Source organism: Vigna angularis, chromosome 11 (assembly GCF_016808095.1).
Source record: "Vigna angularis cultivar LongXiaoDou No.4 chromosome 11, ASM1680809v1, whole genome shotgun sequence".
Classification (NCBI taxonomy): domain Eukaryota; kingdom Viridiplantae; phylum Streptophyta; class Magnoliopsida; order Fabales; family Fabaceae; genus Vigna; species Vigna angularis.
The window spans coordinates 9,132,974-9,152,631 of NC_068980.1; the positions used below are offsets into that span (position 1 = coordinate 9,132,974).

Consider the following 19,658-nt stretch of genomic DNA (forward strand, 5'->3'; position numbering starts at 1 on the left):
GATTTTCATGTTGAAAAAGTGAATATGGAAGTAAAGATCAAGCTTCGTCTCCCAAACTCAGCCACTGAGATAAATTTTGTGACTGCTTTCATGTTGTTAGTATTGTTATAATATCGTGGATTGCTTTGTTAGTATTTTCATGTTCTTAGTCTTTTTAGAATATCCTCCGTTTGGTAGACCTTTGTGCTTAGTGGGAGAATTGAAATTTGTAACCGTGATGCTTGCAAAGCCACTTGTCTGGCAACCTGCATGAGTGTGCATAACAACATTTAGTTTCTGTCGTTGGTTTTTGTCAGCTACGTAAAATCAAGTACTTATTTGTGTAAGCCTGAGTTGGATGGGTTATGAAGTTTCCAATAGTGAAAATATTAGTGTCCATTATAATCTTCTTACCTTTGTGTCGTAGATTGGTCTCTCAATTATTCTCCAATTGTCTTACCATTCTTTTGCCTTCTCGAGCAACCCAATGTCCTTCTCTAATTATCTTTTTCTTGCCCTTAGTAAAAGCTAACAGTATATCTTTTGATTTATGTATTATTAGTGCGGCTTTAAGATGAGAAATGTAGTATATTTTGATTCTGGAAATTGGACTTAAGGTCCACTTCGAAAAGAAAGATACTCTATCTAGTTCGGGGAGCATAATCATTATTTCTAGTTCTAAAAATATAAGTTTTCACTAAAATTAGCTTAAACAACTTCTTTATAGTTTGATTTTAATTTTAAAAGTTTTCCTTAATTTTTTATTTGTTATTTATTAAATTTTAATACTGTAATATTTATTGTAGGTTATATTAAATTATATAAGATGGATAACTATCCATTTTTCGATTATCAAATAAATTCTGATTTTATGTCGGAGTTTTCTTCTTTTCTAAAAGAAGTGGGTGAGGGTGATTACACAGATCAGTTTTCCACTGATCAAATATTCCCATCACGCGCCGATTTAATTGAATGATTTCAAAAGATTGCATTTGATCTTGGATTTGTTGTCGTCATAATAAAATCTGACACAACAACTGGTGAAGCTGGAAGAAAGAGATTTATTTTGTTAGGCTGTGAAAGAAGCGGGAAGTATAGGAAGTATAAGCCAGATGTTCAACCTAGTGTATCTGGCACAAGAAAATGTGAGTGTCCGTTTAGGTTGAGGGGTAAACCTAAAGGAAAGGGTTGGGTGTTAAAGGTTATGTGCAGCTATCACAACCATGAATTAGTAGAGACTTTGGTCGGTCATCATTTCGCAGGGAGGTTAAATGCTGCTGAACAATCAATTCTTGTGGACATGACTAATAGTCAAGTAAAGCCGTCAAATATTCTTTTGACTCTGAAAGAACATAATGAAGATAACGTGACCACGATAAAACAAATATATAATGTGAGATACACGTACAAACGATCTTTGAGAGGGTCGAGAACTGAAATGCAGCAGTTGATGATGTTGTTAGATACAGACAAATACATCCAGATAAGTAGATGTTTGGACGATTCTGACGTGGTAAGTGACCTGTTTTGGACACATTCCGATTCAGTGAACTTAGTCAATTCATTTAATATTATTTTCTTAATGGATACGACGTATAAGACGAACAAATATCGACTTCCGTTGCTGGAGATTGTGGGAGTCACATCAACTTGTTTGACATTCACAACCGCCTTTGCATTGCTTTCAAGTGAACGCCAAAATAATTTCACTTGGGCATTGGAAAGGTTCGAAGGATTATTATTGACATCAGAGGGCGGTTCATGCGTTATTGTCACTGACAGAGACCTTGCTTTGATAAATGCAATTAGTAATGTCTTTCCGGAGACGTATCAGATTCTATGTACATTTCACATTACGAAAAATGTTAGAGCGAAATGCAAGATGTTAGTGGATAAGGTTGAGGCATGGGATGTGTTGATGGAAGTGTGGCAGAATGTCATGGATTCTGACGACCAATCGATGTTTAGTGCTTATGTTCATCGTCTTGAGTATGCCTCTTATGCATGACCTCTATTTTTTTATTATGTCAATCGCACTTGGATCATTCTGTACAAAACATACTTTGTCAAGGCGTGGACGAACAAAGTTATGCATCTAGGAAACACTACAACAAACAATTAATTTTTGTTTTCATTGGCTTGTGTACTTATGTATTTCATATTTATGTGTAATGTATTAATGTGATATGTGACAGGGTTGAGTCTGCGCACTAGAACCTGAAGAGATTATTGGGATTATGCTCGTGTTGGGATGCTATGCATAACGTCATTTTCCTACAACATAATAAGATCAATGCGTCCTTTGAAAAAAGTCTTAATGTAATGAGTGATGCTTACAAAGGATTGATATATAGAATACTTGTTGGACGTGTTTCACGATACGCTCTAGGACTTATTGTTGATGAAATTGAGCGAGTGAATCAAATAGGTATGGACAGTGCTTGTTGTGGATGCATTTTGAGCTTGACGTACGACCTACCATGTGCTTGTGTATTAGCACGATATCATCCTGGATTAATTCCTCTTGGTGAAATTCATGTTATGTGGACCCGTTTAAGCATTTCAAGTATTGTTTCTAATGAATCGTTTCCAGAGTTTAGCATTGATCGTGAAGTTGAATTGGTACAAGAAAGATTCAAGAAGGTTGACATTGGTGAAAAAGTCGACATAAAGCAGAAGATGGTGAAAATTGCTTGCCCAGAGATAACATCTATGGTTGCTCCTTCGCATAAAGTGAAAACAAAAGGTGCACAGAAGACTAAAGTTGCACGGCATGAGAGGTCTACAAAATGTGACCCATCATATTTTGGGCACGTTGACACTTTACATTCGATGACAGAGTCCTCATCACGAAAATCAAAATTTAAATCGAAGGCCAAAGAAGAAATGCGAAGGATTGTACCGATATTAAATCAATTTCATCCGATCTGTCATCCATACATTTTAGATGTTGTTGTTGATGGTCATTGCGGTTATCGATGTATTGCTGCTATGTTGGGCCTAGGTGAAGAGGCATGGCCCGTTATCTGACATGACCTCTACCAAGAATTAACTCAGTGGCGTGATGAATACGCATAACTAGTAGGAAGCTACAATCGATTGGAAGAACTACGACAATCATTTTATTGTCCATGATCGATCACAGGTATTTCTTATTTACCTCATAAACATAACATATTTATAATTTTGTATTTCTTTTCATAAGTACTTACCTACATGCATTATAGGTTAATGCTAAGAAATGGATGACCATATCAGACGTTGGCTATGCAATTGCAAATCGATACAATGTCATCTTAGTATATTTGTCCTATGTTCAGAGTTTTACCATATTTCCACTACACACTTCACCGCCTACCGATATCACACAACATCGGATCCTATGCATTGGATTTGTTAATGAATGACATTTCGTACAGGTAAACCTCCGTATCAAAAGTGAATATTACCCATTATGATTCACTTACTAATATTAATTTTTCAGGTTCAGTTACAACAGGGTTGTCCCTTACCCATGGGGGACATAATTTCGTCAAACCATTGTTACCCACAGGCGCGAGCATGGTCTTCATTTTATACACATAGGATGCAATCATTTATGGAGTTAATGAGAGTTAATTCGACTTATATAGATCTTGGAGAAGACTGAAATTATGTTTGTTATGTAACTTTTTTTTTTCAATTGTAAATACTTTTCGTTATATAATTTGATTCAACAAAGGCGATTCATACAATTTGTTAAATATATTATAATTAGTTAAAGTATTAAAACCATACATAACATGCAATATTTTAAATACTTAAAGTATAAATAACCGTTACATAAATTACCATTAAAAAGGTAAACATATATAACAATGTCCTTTCAAGAAAATGATGCACGTCCACGCACATGACGACCACCTCTTCTATTACTAGACTCATATTCCTCAACAAACCTACGAGCTACCTGCAGTGTCTCAGTAGTACGTTGATAAGCTATAGTGCCCTCTGTGACGTTTCGACAGGTTAACATCCCCTGCAACATCCTGATCACACGCCTTATACCCCCCTGAAATTAAGATTAAAAAAAATGTATTAAGTAAACAAGAACAAAAATTGATAAAAAAATCATATCCCTTAGTTTCAATACATACCAACAATCCTAGCTCAGCCGACCGTCTACGACGAACTGAAGGCACCAGCCTATCATCTGGAAGGTCTCGCCTCATGCGCAGTGAAAGACTGGGTCGTTCATTGTCGTCGCCAGGAGTGATGTACGGGTGCGACACTCGCCTAAACCACGCTATCTATCCATCAACACACGCATATGGCTCATGAGCTTCAACGACACTAGTAATGGCATGCTCTACATACCACAGCCAATGTAGATTAATCGTAGGAATGTCTGGCATCGGAAGAGTCTCAGGCGACCGTGGTATGATCTACTGAAAACCAAACTGACGCAACACGCGTTCAGGTAGATGCCGATGAATCATGTCGCCTAGTCGGATCCATCCCGAAAACATAGATATGGCCACGAATAGGCATGTACATCTGTGCGAAACGTATGGATGCCAAATAACCGCATCATAAGTGAGGGCATCCAGATATGTCCGGCCCTCAGTCAAACTCCAACCCACCCTCAGAGGTATGTATCGTGAAGCACGTGGATCAAGGTCTGTGTAGCTCTCAAACACTTTCCTCCTTCCCATGGCAGGAAAGTGCTCATATATCCAACTCTATAGAAAAAATTACTTCAATTGTTTTATTCATTGCTAAAATATATTAAAATAAACTTACAAGATGGTAATGTACCTGTAAAAGAGTAGAATATCTAGCTATCTGTCTGACCCCATTGAAGCTAGCATCTCCTAGCTGTTCATATGTATGTGCAAGTGCTGCTGCTCCCCAAGCATATCTCGAACAAGCATTCAAGTCTCACAAGAGAAGGAGATACGAGACTCGAATTAGAGTGACACTCTTATTCGTAAAAATTGTGCATCCAAGCATATGCAACAAGTATGCCCTAGCAGCGCACTCCCAACGCTCCTGCTCAATGCACTCCTAGTATACCTCGCGTAGCCACCTGAGCCTAACTTTTAGACCGCGTGATTGTTTCATCTCAGCTGAAGCTTTGGCGCGGTCCACACCAAGCAGCTCCATGATATGAGATCGAGCCTCATCATACTCTAACTTCTCAACCTCACAAAATTGACCCATGACGGGTAGGTAGAGCAGATTCAGAACGTCATCTAATGTGACACTCATCTCACCTATCAGTAGGTGAAAAGTATTAGTCTCTAGGTGCCACCCCTCTGAAAGGACAACGATCAATCCATGATCGACATACTCGTATGAGAGGTTCATTAAATAACCCAACCCTGACATGGAGATATAAGGCTCAATGACCTCATGGTACATTCCAAAATGCTTCAATTTTTTGCCATGGAAGACCACCTTTATCCACCTTCGATCCTAAAAAAAACACACAATTATATAAAAAAGTTATCTAACAATTATTAAACAATTAACATTTAGGTTGATGACTAACTCGGCCTTGCCATATGGCAAATGCAACATGTTGGGTATAGTGGGTAAGTAAGGAGGTGTCATGTGGACCTCCTGGGAATCCACCATCTTCACCTCCAGCTTCAAGTTCTTCCTCACTAGAGTCATCCTGCTGTTGAACATCCTCCTGCTCAACATAATCATCCTCCTGCTCAACATAATCATCCTCACCATGTCCATGCTGTATAAACTCGTCCCACTCCTCATAATCATGCTCATCAATGACGTCCACGCGATATTCTTCTACCCGTCTTCTACGAGCAAATGGCGTAGGTCGCCTCCTTTTATCATGTGATGAAGATGATGGCTCACCACGAGAGAATGAAGCCTCACCACGATAAGATGATGCACCTCTAGTTCTAACCATTCCTATTAACCAATTATATTATTAACATATTATATAAAAAATAATAATTATATAATAAAAAATATTCAAACAAATAATATGTAACCGAAAAATATAAAATTCCAAAAAAATTACATATATAATACTTAAATAATTAGAAATAAATAAAAAATAATATGTAAGAAAATAAAATTTACTGATCATAATAATTATTTAATTAAATAAACAATTTAATAAATATTGCAATTTCATAAAAAATTTAAAAAAATTAAATAAAATTATATACATAATAAATAATATATAAAAAATTTCAAAAAATAACAATTTCAACAAAGTTTAACAAACAAATAAAATAATTCAAAATATAAAAATTAGAATTAAAGAATATATCAATATCAAATTTTACAAACAAACAATATGTTAAAAATAAATAAAATATATTAACGTAATAAAAAAAACAAAAAACCAGAAATGATCCAAGTGCGATTAGTCTTAGCCGCGGTTCCAACTGCGGATAACACCACCATTTGCTGAAAAACCCAACCGCAGATCCAATTGCGCTTGCAAATCGAATTGGGAGCACAGTTATCCGCACTTCCAACTACGGGAGGCTTTAATCGCAAGTCCAACTACGGTTAAGCCTATGACTCCTCCCATCACCGGCCAGCAACGACGAAGCGAAAAAAACCCAACACAGATCAATCAAACTCAAGCAGATCAACCAGAAAACAAGCACATACATATATTCTAGCATCACGCATCATGCATTGTATACTATAGCTCTAACGAAATTCAAATTACTAACCGGGATGCCAGAAAGCTTGATGTACGTGAGATTTGTGAGAAGAAGATACCCTGCTACAACAGCCCACAAGGACACCAACACCAGGGAGGAGGCGGAAGGAAGACCAAAAAAGAAAGAGGAGGGGAGCACGGGAGGAGCGTAGAGAAAGCTTTCAGATGTGGCACAAGAGGGCGGAGACAAAAGAAGAGTGTTTTAGAAAGGGGGTGTAGGGTTTGAAGCGTGAGATGCAGCAGAGGAAGGTTTGAAAATGGTTCAGCTTTTTTATAAAACAAAAAATATTGACTGACGCTGCTGACAGGGTACACTTGGAACTAAAAAAAAATTGGAGGTGCAGGATGAACTTAGTGAGGTGTAAGAAGAAATACTCTTTTATATTTAACAATTTTATATTTATTTCATTATTTTTTATTTTTTATTTTGAATATTATAATTTTATAAGTTTTATTTAAATTTAAAAACAATTTTCGCTAAATACAATAAATCTTGGAATCGTCCTCATCTATTGTGATAAAATATTATTAGGTGACATCTAAACAGAGTGAAATTGTAAGATAATTATCAGTTTCAAAGTTAACATAAACATTTAACTGCATATACTCAATTGAAAATATTAAAAATTTTGAAGATTCAATATACTACAAAAATTTAATAGAAACTCAATTAAAAGTTTTCAAATTTATTAAGAATCCAAAACATAATTAAACCTTCTCAAAAATTATATTAAATTAATACCATTATTAAAATAAATAACTATACTATGCAAAATTATGTAAAATAAATTAAATAAAAATATTAAATTAAAATAGAAAATCACATAATTTTTTAAAATAAGTTTTTCTAAATAAAAAATCAATTAGTTTATTTCAAAAAAAATCAAAGAGTTGTAGAAAAGAAATTGTAGCGAAATGTTATTTAGTCCAAAGTTTTAGTGGAAACCATTTTTAGTGACTTTTTTTCTGAAAAGAAAAACAGAAAAGCAATTAAAACAACAAAACAAAAGCGTGTTATCATGCACAATTTTAAAAAAGAAATATTAAATATATAGATATTATGATTTTAGACACTATTTCTAAAATAAATAAATAAAAATGTGCTTCTGAATACGATTTCAATTTTAAAAATTTGTCTTCCCCCAAATTTATGGTTTTGGAAGTATAATTTCTTCATTTTTGAAATTGTACTTCCAAGCATAATTTACTTAAATGCACAAAATTTTAAAATTGTTCCATTTTCAAAACGATGTAAAATTGCATCAGTTTGGTAAAAGAAACCTATTATTTATGTAATGCATGGACTATAACTAATTTAAGCATATACTAGTTTATAGACGACGGTATAAATATTGAAATAAACATATAAAAGGCCTCAAGCCCACATAACATAAAAAAGTTTAATGGAAGTTTCTTCCGCACCCACATGTTTTCCAGCTGCACCCATATGGGTTGTCAAAAGATCTTTCTACCCTTAATGAAAATAAATAAAGCTCACGTTTTCTTTTTCTCTCTAGCACATTCTTCTTCTTCCATGTAGCAGCCACAACCCCCTCGCCCTCTCATCTTTTTTAATTTGAGAGTTACTATTCAACCCATTGGCTGCTTATCTTTTCCATTTGCTTTTTTTATGTATGTTTTCCGAATTTGGTAATATAATTTTTTTTAATTATACATTTTCAAATATATTAAGTTTTTTTAATTAAATTTTAATTTATGCAATTTATAATGAATTTTTTATTTGAAAATGTATTTTAAATATATTTTAGAAATACATTCTAAAACTTTTACATTTATATTAACAAAAATTCATCAATACGAACATACATACTTATTTCAGGTTGCATTTTCCAAAGATTATAATCTTTCTTACCTATATCTAAAAAAATATTTCTCTCTGTAGAATCACTTTAGGTCACAAAATAATGGTTATAACAACTAAACAATTTTAAAACTTTTTTTTTTACTCAACAATGAATCACAATATGCACAATCCATCACAATTCTTCATACATCCATAAAAGAGTTTTTAATATTCTTATTCATGTGGAATTAAAATAGAAGGTAGGAAGTCACAATATATGTTTTTGTTACTAACAATGACATAAAGGAACACATCTATATGAAAATATCCTTTAGATCTTTATAGAGTTCAAATGAAATTTGTTTCTCGTTCATTAGATAGTAACACAAAAATCAATCAATGATGTGGGCAACACACCTACTATCTTAAGTAAAGATATCCTATATTTATCTGTTTTGTAAGTGTTGTTTATCAATAATACAATACTAAATATGCATTCAATAATTTAACTGAATTGTGGTGGGTCCAAAACATGTTACAAACATTAGTGCAAAAATAGTTTTTTATAATGACTTATTATGCTGGTTATAATCCACCTAACATAATAAGTGACATGGTGCAGAATTGTAAATATAATAAAATTTTCTATGTCAGTTATCACTATAATCAACATAGAAAGTGGGCATGTTAGCAATTTCATAATAAAGTAGAAGACTTTTTATGCCAATTATACTATAACCAACATGGAAAGTGAGAACAATAACAAATTTGTAAGAAATTAAAAGACTTTCTATGTCGATTATACCTATAATCGACATAGAAAGTGAGCATCTATATTATTTTAAATTTTTTAAAATAGATACTGTGTCAGTTCTTTACTATAGTTGGTATAGAATTTTACTTTTCTTTTTCCCTCTTCTCCTCCTTGCACTACACTTCATTGTTCTACTCGCATTACTCTCCTCCCTCGCACTACTCTCTTCCCTCACACTTCTCTCCTCCTCGCGCCATTATTCTTGCTTGCATTAACTTTCGTCTTTTCCCTCTCGCTGTACTTGGTTATCATTCTTGCTTTCTCTATATCATGGGTGGTTGTTTTTGTTCTCGTAGAGGTCGCTCTCACTCTGATTAGCCTTAAACCATAATTTGTTATTGATGTTTATTGGGACAATATCAAAATGTGTTTGCTATGTTGGTGTCAAAGTCCCAGAACTCATTGGAGGAGAAGTGTACAACGATAGTGGTATTGAAGGAAAAAAAAGTGGTGGTGAGAACACATACCTCATGGATGTAAACAAAGAGACAGAGAAAGTGAAGTAGGGAGTGAATGATAGCGACAGTGAGCATGAGGTCGGGGTATAGCGTGTCGTTTATGGTGGAGTTGGGGTTTCTTGGAGAATTTGGGAATATAATTAAAGTAAGGCTTTATATGTGGGTTGTAGCCTAACCAATAGTGTTGTCAAAACGGGTCATCCGGCCCGGTCCACTACGGGTTGGTCATTTAGTGAGCCAACTTAATCTGGCTCATTTATTAGTGAGCCGAAAAAGTTTGAACTCGGCCCGACCCATCACGGGTTGGTGGGTTAAACAGGTTGGCTCACTTAATTACAAGTTTTTTTTAAAATAAAAAAAATTAAATTTTTTTGTAATTCAAATTTAAATAATTTTACTCTAAAATGATGTTAAACTCCAAAGACAATTTAAAATAAAAAATTAAGATACAACTCAAATATAATCCAAAAACAAACCCAAAAAGCGAATAAATAAGTTTATAATATTGATACTTTTTGTATCATTTATCCATTTATAAGATTAGAAACTTGAATGGATAAATTTGTAATATTTTGCTCTCTTGAAACATCTTTTTTCTTTATTCCCATTTAGAATATAATAAAAAAATGTTAACTAATAATATTAAAACACAAAAATAATAAATAATTAAATTAAACTAGGTGGGTTGGTGAGCCGATTGGCTCACCACGGGTCCAACCTGGCTCACCACGGGTCCAACCCGGGTGAACCGGGTTCTAAGTGAGCCGGGTTGAAAATTGACCCGTATAAAAAAATTTCATTTTTTGCAAACTCAACCTAGTCCAAACTCGTGGTGGGTCGGGTTGATCCGCAAGTTCTAACCCATTTTGACAGCTCTACAACCAGTATAAAAAGTGAAAACTTTCTTAATTGTCTTTATCTATGTCGATTCCAAAACCAGCATAAAATGTCTTTTTTAACTAAAATAAAAGGTCTTTGTTGCATTAGTGTATAACTTATGAAAACTCATTGCACTAACTCCACCTTTAGTAACATCATTAATTGTTGCATTCAATTCTAGATCCTTTCAATGATCTCTTGTATCCATGTCTTGCATTATACACTTGACTTATTATTACGACATTATATTTATTGTTCTTTTTTAAAGTAAGTAATATGTTTCAAAGTAAGTTAAAATTAAAATAACTATTTAAAAATAAAAATAAAAATATTTAGAACTTTTATTCTAGAGTGTATTATACACATCTAAGTATATTTCGAGTATGATGATATAAGACTTGTTCCTGATCGAGTACATGTCGACCTCGAGTACATGTCGACCTGCTACTGATCGAGTACATGTTGACCTGCTACTGATCGAGTACATGTTGACCTGTTAAGTCGAGTATATGTCAGCACATTAAGTCGACATATATTTGACCCATACATAAGTTGGAACACATTCATATAAGCAAGATTGATAAACTATGATGATCACAATTAAGCTAAGAAAAAAATTACTACGTCAAGATTAACATCGTGTAGTTTATATCTATCTAAGTAAGAGTTCATAAATAATAGTATAATTAAATAACACGTTTTACAAAGTACATTGATTAGGTTTATTCATTATAACATTAAGTATCTTCTCATTTGACTAATTTAAATAATAATATGTTTTCTATCGATGCAACTCCTGTCCATTTAGAAGATAATGAGTACTCAAAAAGAAAATAAATTTCCCTTAAGTTGAAAGCTTTTAATATTGGATAAAATCTTTTATATATATACTGAAGAATAAGTGGTTAAAAGATAATGACTTTCTATCTTGGAGCTTAAATTATTTAGGGTTAAAAATAGATTTAAGATTACAAATTAATTTTATACAGGAAAAGTTGAGGGAGAGACTTTTGACAGGTTGCATTAGTTGTCTCTTCAAATATTTAAAGTAACTTTGTATTAATGTATTGTATTGGAGAAGTAGCAGACAGACTATTAAGCATGGTTTATTTCACCTAATAAGCACTCCATCTAATACTTATAAATCATTCACACCAACATAATTTGATTTACCTGGAGTTACAGATAACAAATGTAAAAAAATAATCACAGACACCTTCTTTTTACTCCATGGCATAGCTATAGATTACTCATTGTTGAAAAGAACCAATTAATCGACAACACTACATGATGTCACAACTGTAACGGGAAGCCGATAACCATGAAAACAGTTTTCAGCAATGAATGACACTATCATATTAAGTCCTCGTTGATTCAGAGTGTTAACATAATAGGGAAATTTTTTGCTAATTTGCTAAGAAATTATGTGACACATTCAGAACATGGATTTCTTTTCCTGTGAGATTTGTATTAATTCATTTATAAAATAAGTTTGAGAACCAAAAATTATTTTATTTTTCATGTTTTTATTCATATTTAATTCCTCATTTTTCTAAATTTCTTTCTAATATGTTCACCTTTGACAATCCCTGCATACAAACATTCTGTAAATATTTCATATCCCTATAAACGGGACATAAGTTATGTTTCCTAAATACACTAGTGTCTAACCATATATGAATATAAAATGTCTGACTACAAGATACTCACATTTATATGGGATAATATATGTTTTTATATAGGAATATAATATGATATTCTTATTTTAAGATCGGCACGCATTTAGAAAAGCATAAATATTATTACAACATAGTAATATATAATTGTAATGATTTATGTGAGAAATTTAATTGAGGTTTCAGAAGTTTATATGAAAATGAATGAGTATAATTACAAATTTATTATCTTAATAATTACATTAAAAGTCATATTAATCTCTCTATAACCCACGCCTCCATGTGTTATACTAATGAAGAACTTGAGAGTAATACAAAATTGTGACAAAACGTGGCAGCAAGTTGTTTGTCTTCTGCCGTCCTATAATCTTATAGGGTAACAGATTCATGCCTCTTTAGGTGAAGTTATCATAATTAAGATTCTAGCTAGATAGGATCAGCATTTAAATCATGTGACTCAATCTCTCATTTTTATTTTTATTTTTATTTTTTCTGTTTTCTAAAATTAAATTAAATTTAAAGTTTACTTATTAATAACATTACAATCATCATTAAAGTTAATAGAATTTAATATTTATTAAATTTATTTCTGATTAAATTGATATCAAATTATCAATTAATATATTGTCTTAGACTAAAAATATATAAATTATATATACCTCAACATAAAAAATATATATAAGAAGTTCTTATCTTCCAAATCGATGTTATGAGATTAATTAATAAGAGCAATAACATTAAAACTACCCAAACAATACATAGCTATTTAAAGTCTGAAACCCCTACTTTCAAATTTATTTCACTTTCTGACTCTTTTAACATTTATCTAATTAGATTTCAAATAGTTTGATTAGGAAACTCTAAGAAATATATAAATAGTTTATATGGCTGGCTCATAAAAGTAATTGTAATATTCCATTCATAAATAATTAGTGTATTTAATTACTTTAGTAAAATAAGTATTGATATATTTTCTCTTTAGTATAATAAGAAAAAAAATTACAATATTAATATGAAAGCATTAATTTTACTAATTTTGATTGAAATCCATTAATAGTTGGATAAACACAGTTTAGTAATTATCACATTTATTAAAATTGGAGAAGTTTTTCAATTTTTTTTAATAAGTTTAAAATCTTTAATATTTTCTTCCAGATTAATTACATGTTAATGTTAATTTTTCCTGCAATAAACACACAAAACAAAGTAGATACTAAACACATCATTAACTATATATTAATCATTAACAAAATATTAATATAATTAAAGTTGTTATCACAAGACGATAATTTCTTTTGTTCTTATTATACTTAAAAATGAAAAATAAACTACACTCATTATTTATCCATAATTAGTTTATGCCATCCATGACTACGAAGCTAAGAAAGAAAGAATGCAGAGGAATTTCGCACATTGACGTTGCATTACTTTCATCTGTCAAAGTTGTGTACGCAATTATTATATTTGACTTTGGAAAATCTCACTGCGATGCTCTCTTTCTCATCCTCTAATCTATCAAAAAATCCATTTAATAGAGCCTAATTTAGCACATTAAGTGCTTATGTAGCCTATTAAATGCCTCTTAAGCATCCACACGGCAAAGCTACCTATGCAACGAAACACATTAGCATAAAGACTACTTTTCGGTAATGACAGTAAGTATTTTTACGATCGAAGCAATGTCAAGTTAATATTTTTTAGGTACCAAAAAGATAACATGCGGGTTTTGGCTTGAATGTTTATAGGCAAAAGTGCTTCAATGTGAACATGATGTTAGTTTTTAGATCTTCTGCAATTGATTAAGCTAATTTAGGGACAGAGATTTTGTTAGAGGTTGCTAGGGTGATATGTTGTGAGGTAGGTGATTTTGGCTTCTCTGTTTTTATGTTGGCTGCTACTATGTTGGCTCTAAAGTTGAAGAAGACGTTGTCTTTGTGTTTGCTTTTAACAGGTAGGATCTTAAATGCTTTTGGGGATAAAAGACTTGTTGTTTTTGTCATAGGGGTCTTTATAGTATGATTTGGATTGAAGGTTTATGTTTTTGGAATCTAAGCTGAATTTTGTTTGTGCATACAAGAGTTGTCTGCATTTGTAATAAACACAAAGCAATAACCGACTCAGACAAAATCAAGCAAGCAAACATTTTATATAATTGCCATAAGAAATTTACTTTACTTCAAGTTTTGCCTATTGTATTAGGAATTACGAGCCATATGTAGTTCCCTCTTGATGGTTTTAGTTGAAATTGAAGGAGATGCAGAAATATAAAGCTACATGATTCGGGAAAGTGTTTTTGACTACTTAAGAGTTCCTTTAAATGTAGTTGGTGAAAAAAGGAAAGTAAATTATCTTTCTTAGACAGAGGAGAATTACTGCATCAAAACCATACTCGATTTAAGTTTTTCTTGAAGTGGGGTTCACCAAAAATCGACATAAACCTCTTCTGTTCACTTTATATCAGATGAACTATGCTATTCTTGACATTAACGAGGCCATATCAGTTACAAACCAGGAAATCCAACTTAAAGTGATATAAATTCAGCAAAGTGTCACGTAGAAATAATGCATAATACATAAATATCTTTTTTGTCAAAAGATATATAAAGCACCAACGTGATGGCTCCAATAAGGAGGGGAATGAAAGCCATAAAAAAGCTGAACCCAACCAGACAACTTGTGTAGATCATTCAAAACGTTTCCATCTTAATCTTCCCACGTTTTCTCAAGTCTGGTATACAATGCTCCTGCATAGCAAGATCCATGAGATGAATTTAAAAAGGAATAATAGTCAGTGAGGGCAATAACTTTGTTACTTAATTTGCAGCTTTGCATGGGAAATGACTTTGATCGGTTTTCATTCTTTCTTCCATTAAAAACAAAAAGATGACATGTTAGCACAAATCACATAAAGTGGTCCCTTTACCCTTTCCTTTTTCTTTCTCTGAATGTTTACCATAACTGTCCAAGAAAAGAGAAATGGATAATCAGCAAAGTACTTGATAAATAAGGAACGGTGCAGCATTGGGCAGTTCACGTTTGTGTTCGATGATGAGAATTAGGAGAAGAAGATGATGTCTTGTCGGGACCTACACCGTGGCTCCCATCCTCGCCTTGAATTCTAGCTGGGATGCAGAACCCTGGCAATGCATCAGACAGAAACCTGCTGCCAAAGATGGAAGCCTGTTGAATTGGCTGTGACTTGTGATGTTCTGAGGAAGAAGCCATGGGAATGTCACTCCAAGGACGAAGTGATGGTGAGAAACTGGACTGAAGGGTCCCCCTTTGGGAATATGCAGCAGAAACACCTTGGCCTAGAAGCGCTGATGAGTTGACCATGAACCCAGTTCTGTTCATATCCGTGCCTGCATCATTGTTCCAAGTCAGAATCCTGGGGTAATTGGCTTCAAACCCCACTTGAGTTGAGCCAGAAAAGAGGGCTTGGTGATTGGAAGGTGTTTGTGTTTGGTTTGCATCTGCTTGGGACTGGCCATGAATCAGGCCAGGGTCTTGGAAGGAGTGGAGAGAAAGGCCAAGATCCTCAGTGGAGTTGTTGGTTCTTGAGATTATGTCAGGAGGGTAGGTTGGGAAATTGATGGAGGAGGTGGCAGTGGTTGTGGGAAAGAAGGCTATTGCATCAGTGTCAATAGGTGCAGGGATGAAAACCGAATGGTGGTTATCATGGTCCTCACCTAATTGCCGTTGCAGCTGAAAATTGTAACCAGAAGACTCTGATTGTTCTGCAATGGCCATGTCACTAGACCCTGCATTGGTATGGTTGTTCTCTGCATCTGCAGCGTTGGCAGTAGGGTGCCACGGAGGAAGCTCAGCGAGCTTGTCAATGGCATTCTTGGCCTTCTTTATGAGCCAGTCCACGGCCTTGCTCGGTCTGTCATACCCTAAACGATCCTGAACATCGTAGAACTGAATTGCTGTGTGCGCTGAGAGCCTAACCCTGCGATCACGAGGACCCTTTGCAGTGTAAACCTTACTGTGCCTATCTTTTCTACCTGTGGACCGAACAATGTGCCCTCCTTGGACCTGAACAATCTCTCCCCCAGTGCTCTTCATCCCCATTCCTCAGCTTCTCTACTCTGTCTTCTGCATAGCTACTCCCCTTTGAAGTTTCCACAACCTGATGAAGACAATTGACACCCCTACTTTATACGCTCAAAATACGTCCTCTCCCTTTTTGATTCTCGTGTCTACAGCCCGAGATTCAGATTCCTTTCCTTTTACACTCGTAATGGATTTCTTGTAGGTTTTTGTTGAGGTCGGTACTTCGCATGGTAGTACTGTAGTACGCTTTGGTTCTGTTTAGTTCCTGACACTCCTAAAACTGGTTACTTGTTGAGCCTTCATCAGCAGCTACGGAGAGTGTTCTGCTTCTGCCACTGCTGCTGATCCCAAAAATACCAAAACCTGCAATTGCAACCTCATTAGATTCCCTATCGGATAACACAAGCAAAACGGATTGAAACATACACTAGAAGAGAAAAGCTAATCGCTAAAGGCTTTCTTGGTGACTCACTCACGTGTCTGGTTTTTATCTAGACAGAGCTTGGGGAGTAAAAGGACAGAGTAAATTAGAAGATTGTTGGAGTTTGTTTACGTGAGCATCCCAAAATTTTGTGAAGGGTATGCAGATTTATTTAAAGTTTCAATGACTTGAAGTGGTCGTACTGAGAGGGTAAAAACACAAACTACAATAGGACATTGAAGTGTGTGAGTGATCCAGCTTTTGATTTGAGCTAAGGAGATGTCACATGGGGTTGGAAGAAAGAAAAGAATAGAATAGAATAGGTGGAAGCAGAGTGAGGGAGAGAAAAAGAAAACGGTACCTGTGTGGCCTATGAGAGCTTGCTGATGCTTCTGCAAAGCGAGGCAGAGTGTGGTCAGACAAGAGATTAAAGTTGTTTTGGTCGTTTTTTAGCCCCACAAACACAAACAAATGTGTGTTTTGTTACGAACCCCAACTCAAGTTCAACCAACTCATCAACTTTCTCCTCAGTGATATATACTCACAAGCTCTTCCAAGTTGTTTAATGAGTCTAGAGATGGATGGTACGCTATGCTATGCTACGCTACGCTACGCTGTGGTAGTGGTGAGATATAATTAAGGTCATGGATGATAGAGAGGTAACTCTCGATTGCCATCTCTTCTACCCACACCTTTTTAAGCCTTTGATAATGACATCTAACAGCTTTTTTGCCTTCTTTCCTATCTGTGGTTTGCAGCTTCACTATTAAGAAATGTGTGATTTCACTAAAAGGAACGACAACATGCTCATTACACTTTTTCTTCCAAATTAAATAACCAATGCTTCTTCACACATTCACAACACAACAAATTTTCCTCAGCAACACCAACGACAGCGGATACAACATGCACCAACCACCTTGTTCCTTATCAACCACTCGCAACTTTTCCCAACTTGTTCTACCAATTTATTACCGATAAATTTAATGCTCATAAACTTTAACATCCTTACATGGTCATGCGCGCTACTTGCATATCGATTGCAGAATCCTTCTTCCTTGCACTGTGTTTCGGGTAAACGACAAGTTTTCACATTAATTAACTTATCTTGGACCTCCTAACATTATAATAACATTTAATAACTTTTTATCAGTTCAAGTACACGTGAAAGTTTTTTTTTAAGATCAAAAACTGTGTATAATCCATTGATTAAGGTGTGAATCCCTAATCCCCCACTGTAACACCATATGGGTAGAATTATAAAAATAATGAAAAAATAAATTGTAAACAAGAAAGGCAACTTGTTAGGTCGTGTGGATGGAATTGTGATAATTCATTACAAACTAATATTTTATGGTAGAAAAAGAGATAAATCAACAAGCAATAAATAAGAAGATTTTGTGATAGGTAAACGAGTCTAAAATTTATTTTTTAAATTATTATATAAAGCTAGTTTAAATTTAAAATTTATATTTTATCATGATATCAAAATTACGAATTAAAGTCTATTTTAATAAAATTTATTGTTTGTTATTGTATTATTAATTGTCGAATTATTTGTTTAGTCAAAATTAAAAATAAAATAATTTTATAGTATATACATTTTTTTTTATAAATTAATTTTATAAGATTAAACTAAGTTTAAAATTTTATTTTTTGTAAAAGAAATATACAAATTCAATGTTTATCAGAACAAATTTTATTAATCGGAAATGTTAATTGAAGATGTGATAAGAATCTCGTATCTTGTACTTAAAGTGAAACAAGGCTCATTAAAACGAAGAAAAAGTAAAAGTAATGTAAGGCATCTGCTAAAGAACATGAAAGCAACAGAATGTAAACTTCATCTTTTGCAAGCAATTGGAAGGCAAAGATGATATCAAACACTTTACTTCCTTTTCGCTTTAAATATTCTTTTTCTCTTTATTTTCTGGTCCGATCTCAACTTTTACTCCTAAAACTTAAAAGACTTAATTTTAGGCTGATGAGATTCTACTGGTTATAAACAAAGGTAAAACATTAATCTAGTTATTAAGTGTGTGAGATTCTAATAATTTAGTTCTTGAAAGAATAACAAAAATTAATTTAATTTGTTCAATTTGTAAAAAACAATGGTTTATAGTATTATAATTTATTAATAATTAATTTTAATTTTATTATCGAATTGATCTTTAAAAATATATTTTAATGACAAAATAATATTAGTAAACTTAATCATTGGACATAATTGCAAAAACATTATACATTTATGGACTAAATTAAAAGTGTTTCATCTATTTAAAAACTAATCGACTATTTATCCTATAAAAAAATTCACAAGTTGTTTGAAAATTTAGGAAGAATCCGTAATATAGAAATAAGGTATATTAATGGGAGGAAAACAAACGTATAATTTCCCAATCAATCAATGAAAAATATTTTAAAATTAACTGTTTGTTCATTACAAAAATCTGTCATATATAAAACTTTACACTAAGGATTTTCAAGATTTGGATCAATGTATACTCATATCAAATTAAGAAGAATACGTATTTAATCAAGAGAAATTTTTTAAAATATTATAAATAACCAAAAATTGTAATATATATATATATATATATATATATATATATATATATATATATAATGATATCCAAATTTATTATTTTATTTACAACTTTTGTAAGTTGAGACTTTGCTGTTTTTTTTTTCTATTTGTTGTATCAGATATATTAAAAAAATTAATGTATTTTAAAGATATAATAAAAAAACATAAAAAATTCAACTTTTGTTTATATGAGCTTCAAAATGTTATTGTAAGCATACTCATTCCTTGATAAAGAAGACGACGACAACAAGAATATCAACGTTAACATCTCAAATAGAAATACCCAAAAGAAA

At 33.1% G+C, this 19,658-nt stretch overlaps 2 protein-coding genes across 4 annotated transcripts; both read right to left on the minus strand.

Annotated features, from left to right (window-relative positions):
• Nucleotides 1-4,268: 4,268 nt before the first annotated feature.
• Nucleotides 4,269-5,896, minus strand: LOC108332831 (uncharacterized). The gene is made up of 4 exons (XM_052870177.1): nucleotides 5,513-5,896; nucleotides 5,035-5,436; nucleotides 4,424-4,700; nucleotides 4,269-4,327 (listed from the first exon to the last, which is right to left on the minus strand). The coding sequence occupies exons 1-4, from the start codon at nucleotides 5,894-5,896 to the stop codon at nucleotides 4,269-4,271; spliced, it is 1,122 nt and encodes a 373-aa protein (XP_052726137.1).
• An 8,774-nt stretch (nucleotides 5,897-14,670) lies between these two features.
• Nucleotides 14,671-17,708, minus strand: LOC108334408 (transcription factor TCP4). 3 transcript variants are annotated; one of them, XR_001832686.2, is made up of 3 exons: nucleotides 17,140-17,708; nucleotides 15,225-16,720; nucleotides 14,671-15,045 (listed from the first exon to the last, which is right to left on the minus strand). XR_001832686.2 is itself a non-coding variant. In XM_017570243.2 (3 exons), the coding sequence occupies exon 2, from the start codon at nucleotides 16,373-16,375 to the stop codon at nucleotides 15,332-15,334; it is 1,044 nt and encodes a 347-aa protein (XP_017425732.1). In that variant the 5' UTR covers nucleotides 16,376-16,720; nucleotides 17,140-17,708; the 3' UTR covers nucleotides 14,671-15,045; nucleotides 15,298-15,331. The 3 variants fall into 3 exon arrangements, 2 of the variants coding, with proteins under 2 accessions (XP_017425732.1, XP_017425730.1); XM_017570243.2 differs by having other exon boundaries at nucleotides 15,298-16,720; XM_017570241.2 differs by lacking the exon at nucleotides 17,140-17,708 and adding an exon at nucleotides 16,834-17,087 and having other exon boundaries at nucleotides 14,718-16,720.
• Between the last annotated feature and the right edge of the window lie 1,950 nt (nucleotides 17,709-19,658).

Coding starts and splice junctions, on each gene's coding strand:
- LOC108334408 (XM_017570243.2), bottom strand. CDS start 16,375: ATGGGGATGAAGAGCACTGGGGGAGAGATTGTTCAGGTCCAAGGAGGG.
- LOC108332831 (XM_052870177.1), bottom strand. CDS start 5,896: ATGGTTAGAACTAGAGGTGCATCATCTTATCGTGGTGAGGCTTCATTC. Junction 5,437..5,512: donor TTGCCATATGGCAAGGCCGA/GTTAGTCATCAA, acceptor TGTTTTTTTTAG/GATCGAAGGTGGATAAAGGT. Junction 4,328..4,423: donor TCTACCTGAACGCGTGTTGC/GTCAGTTTGGTT, acceptor TGTGGTATGTAG/AGCATGCCATTACTAGTGTC.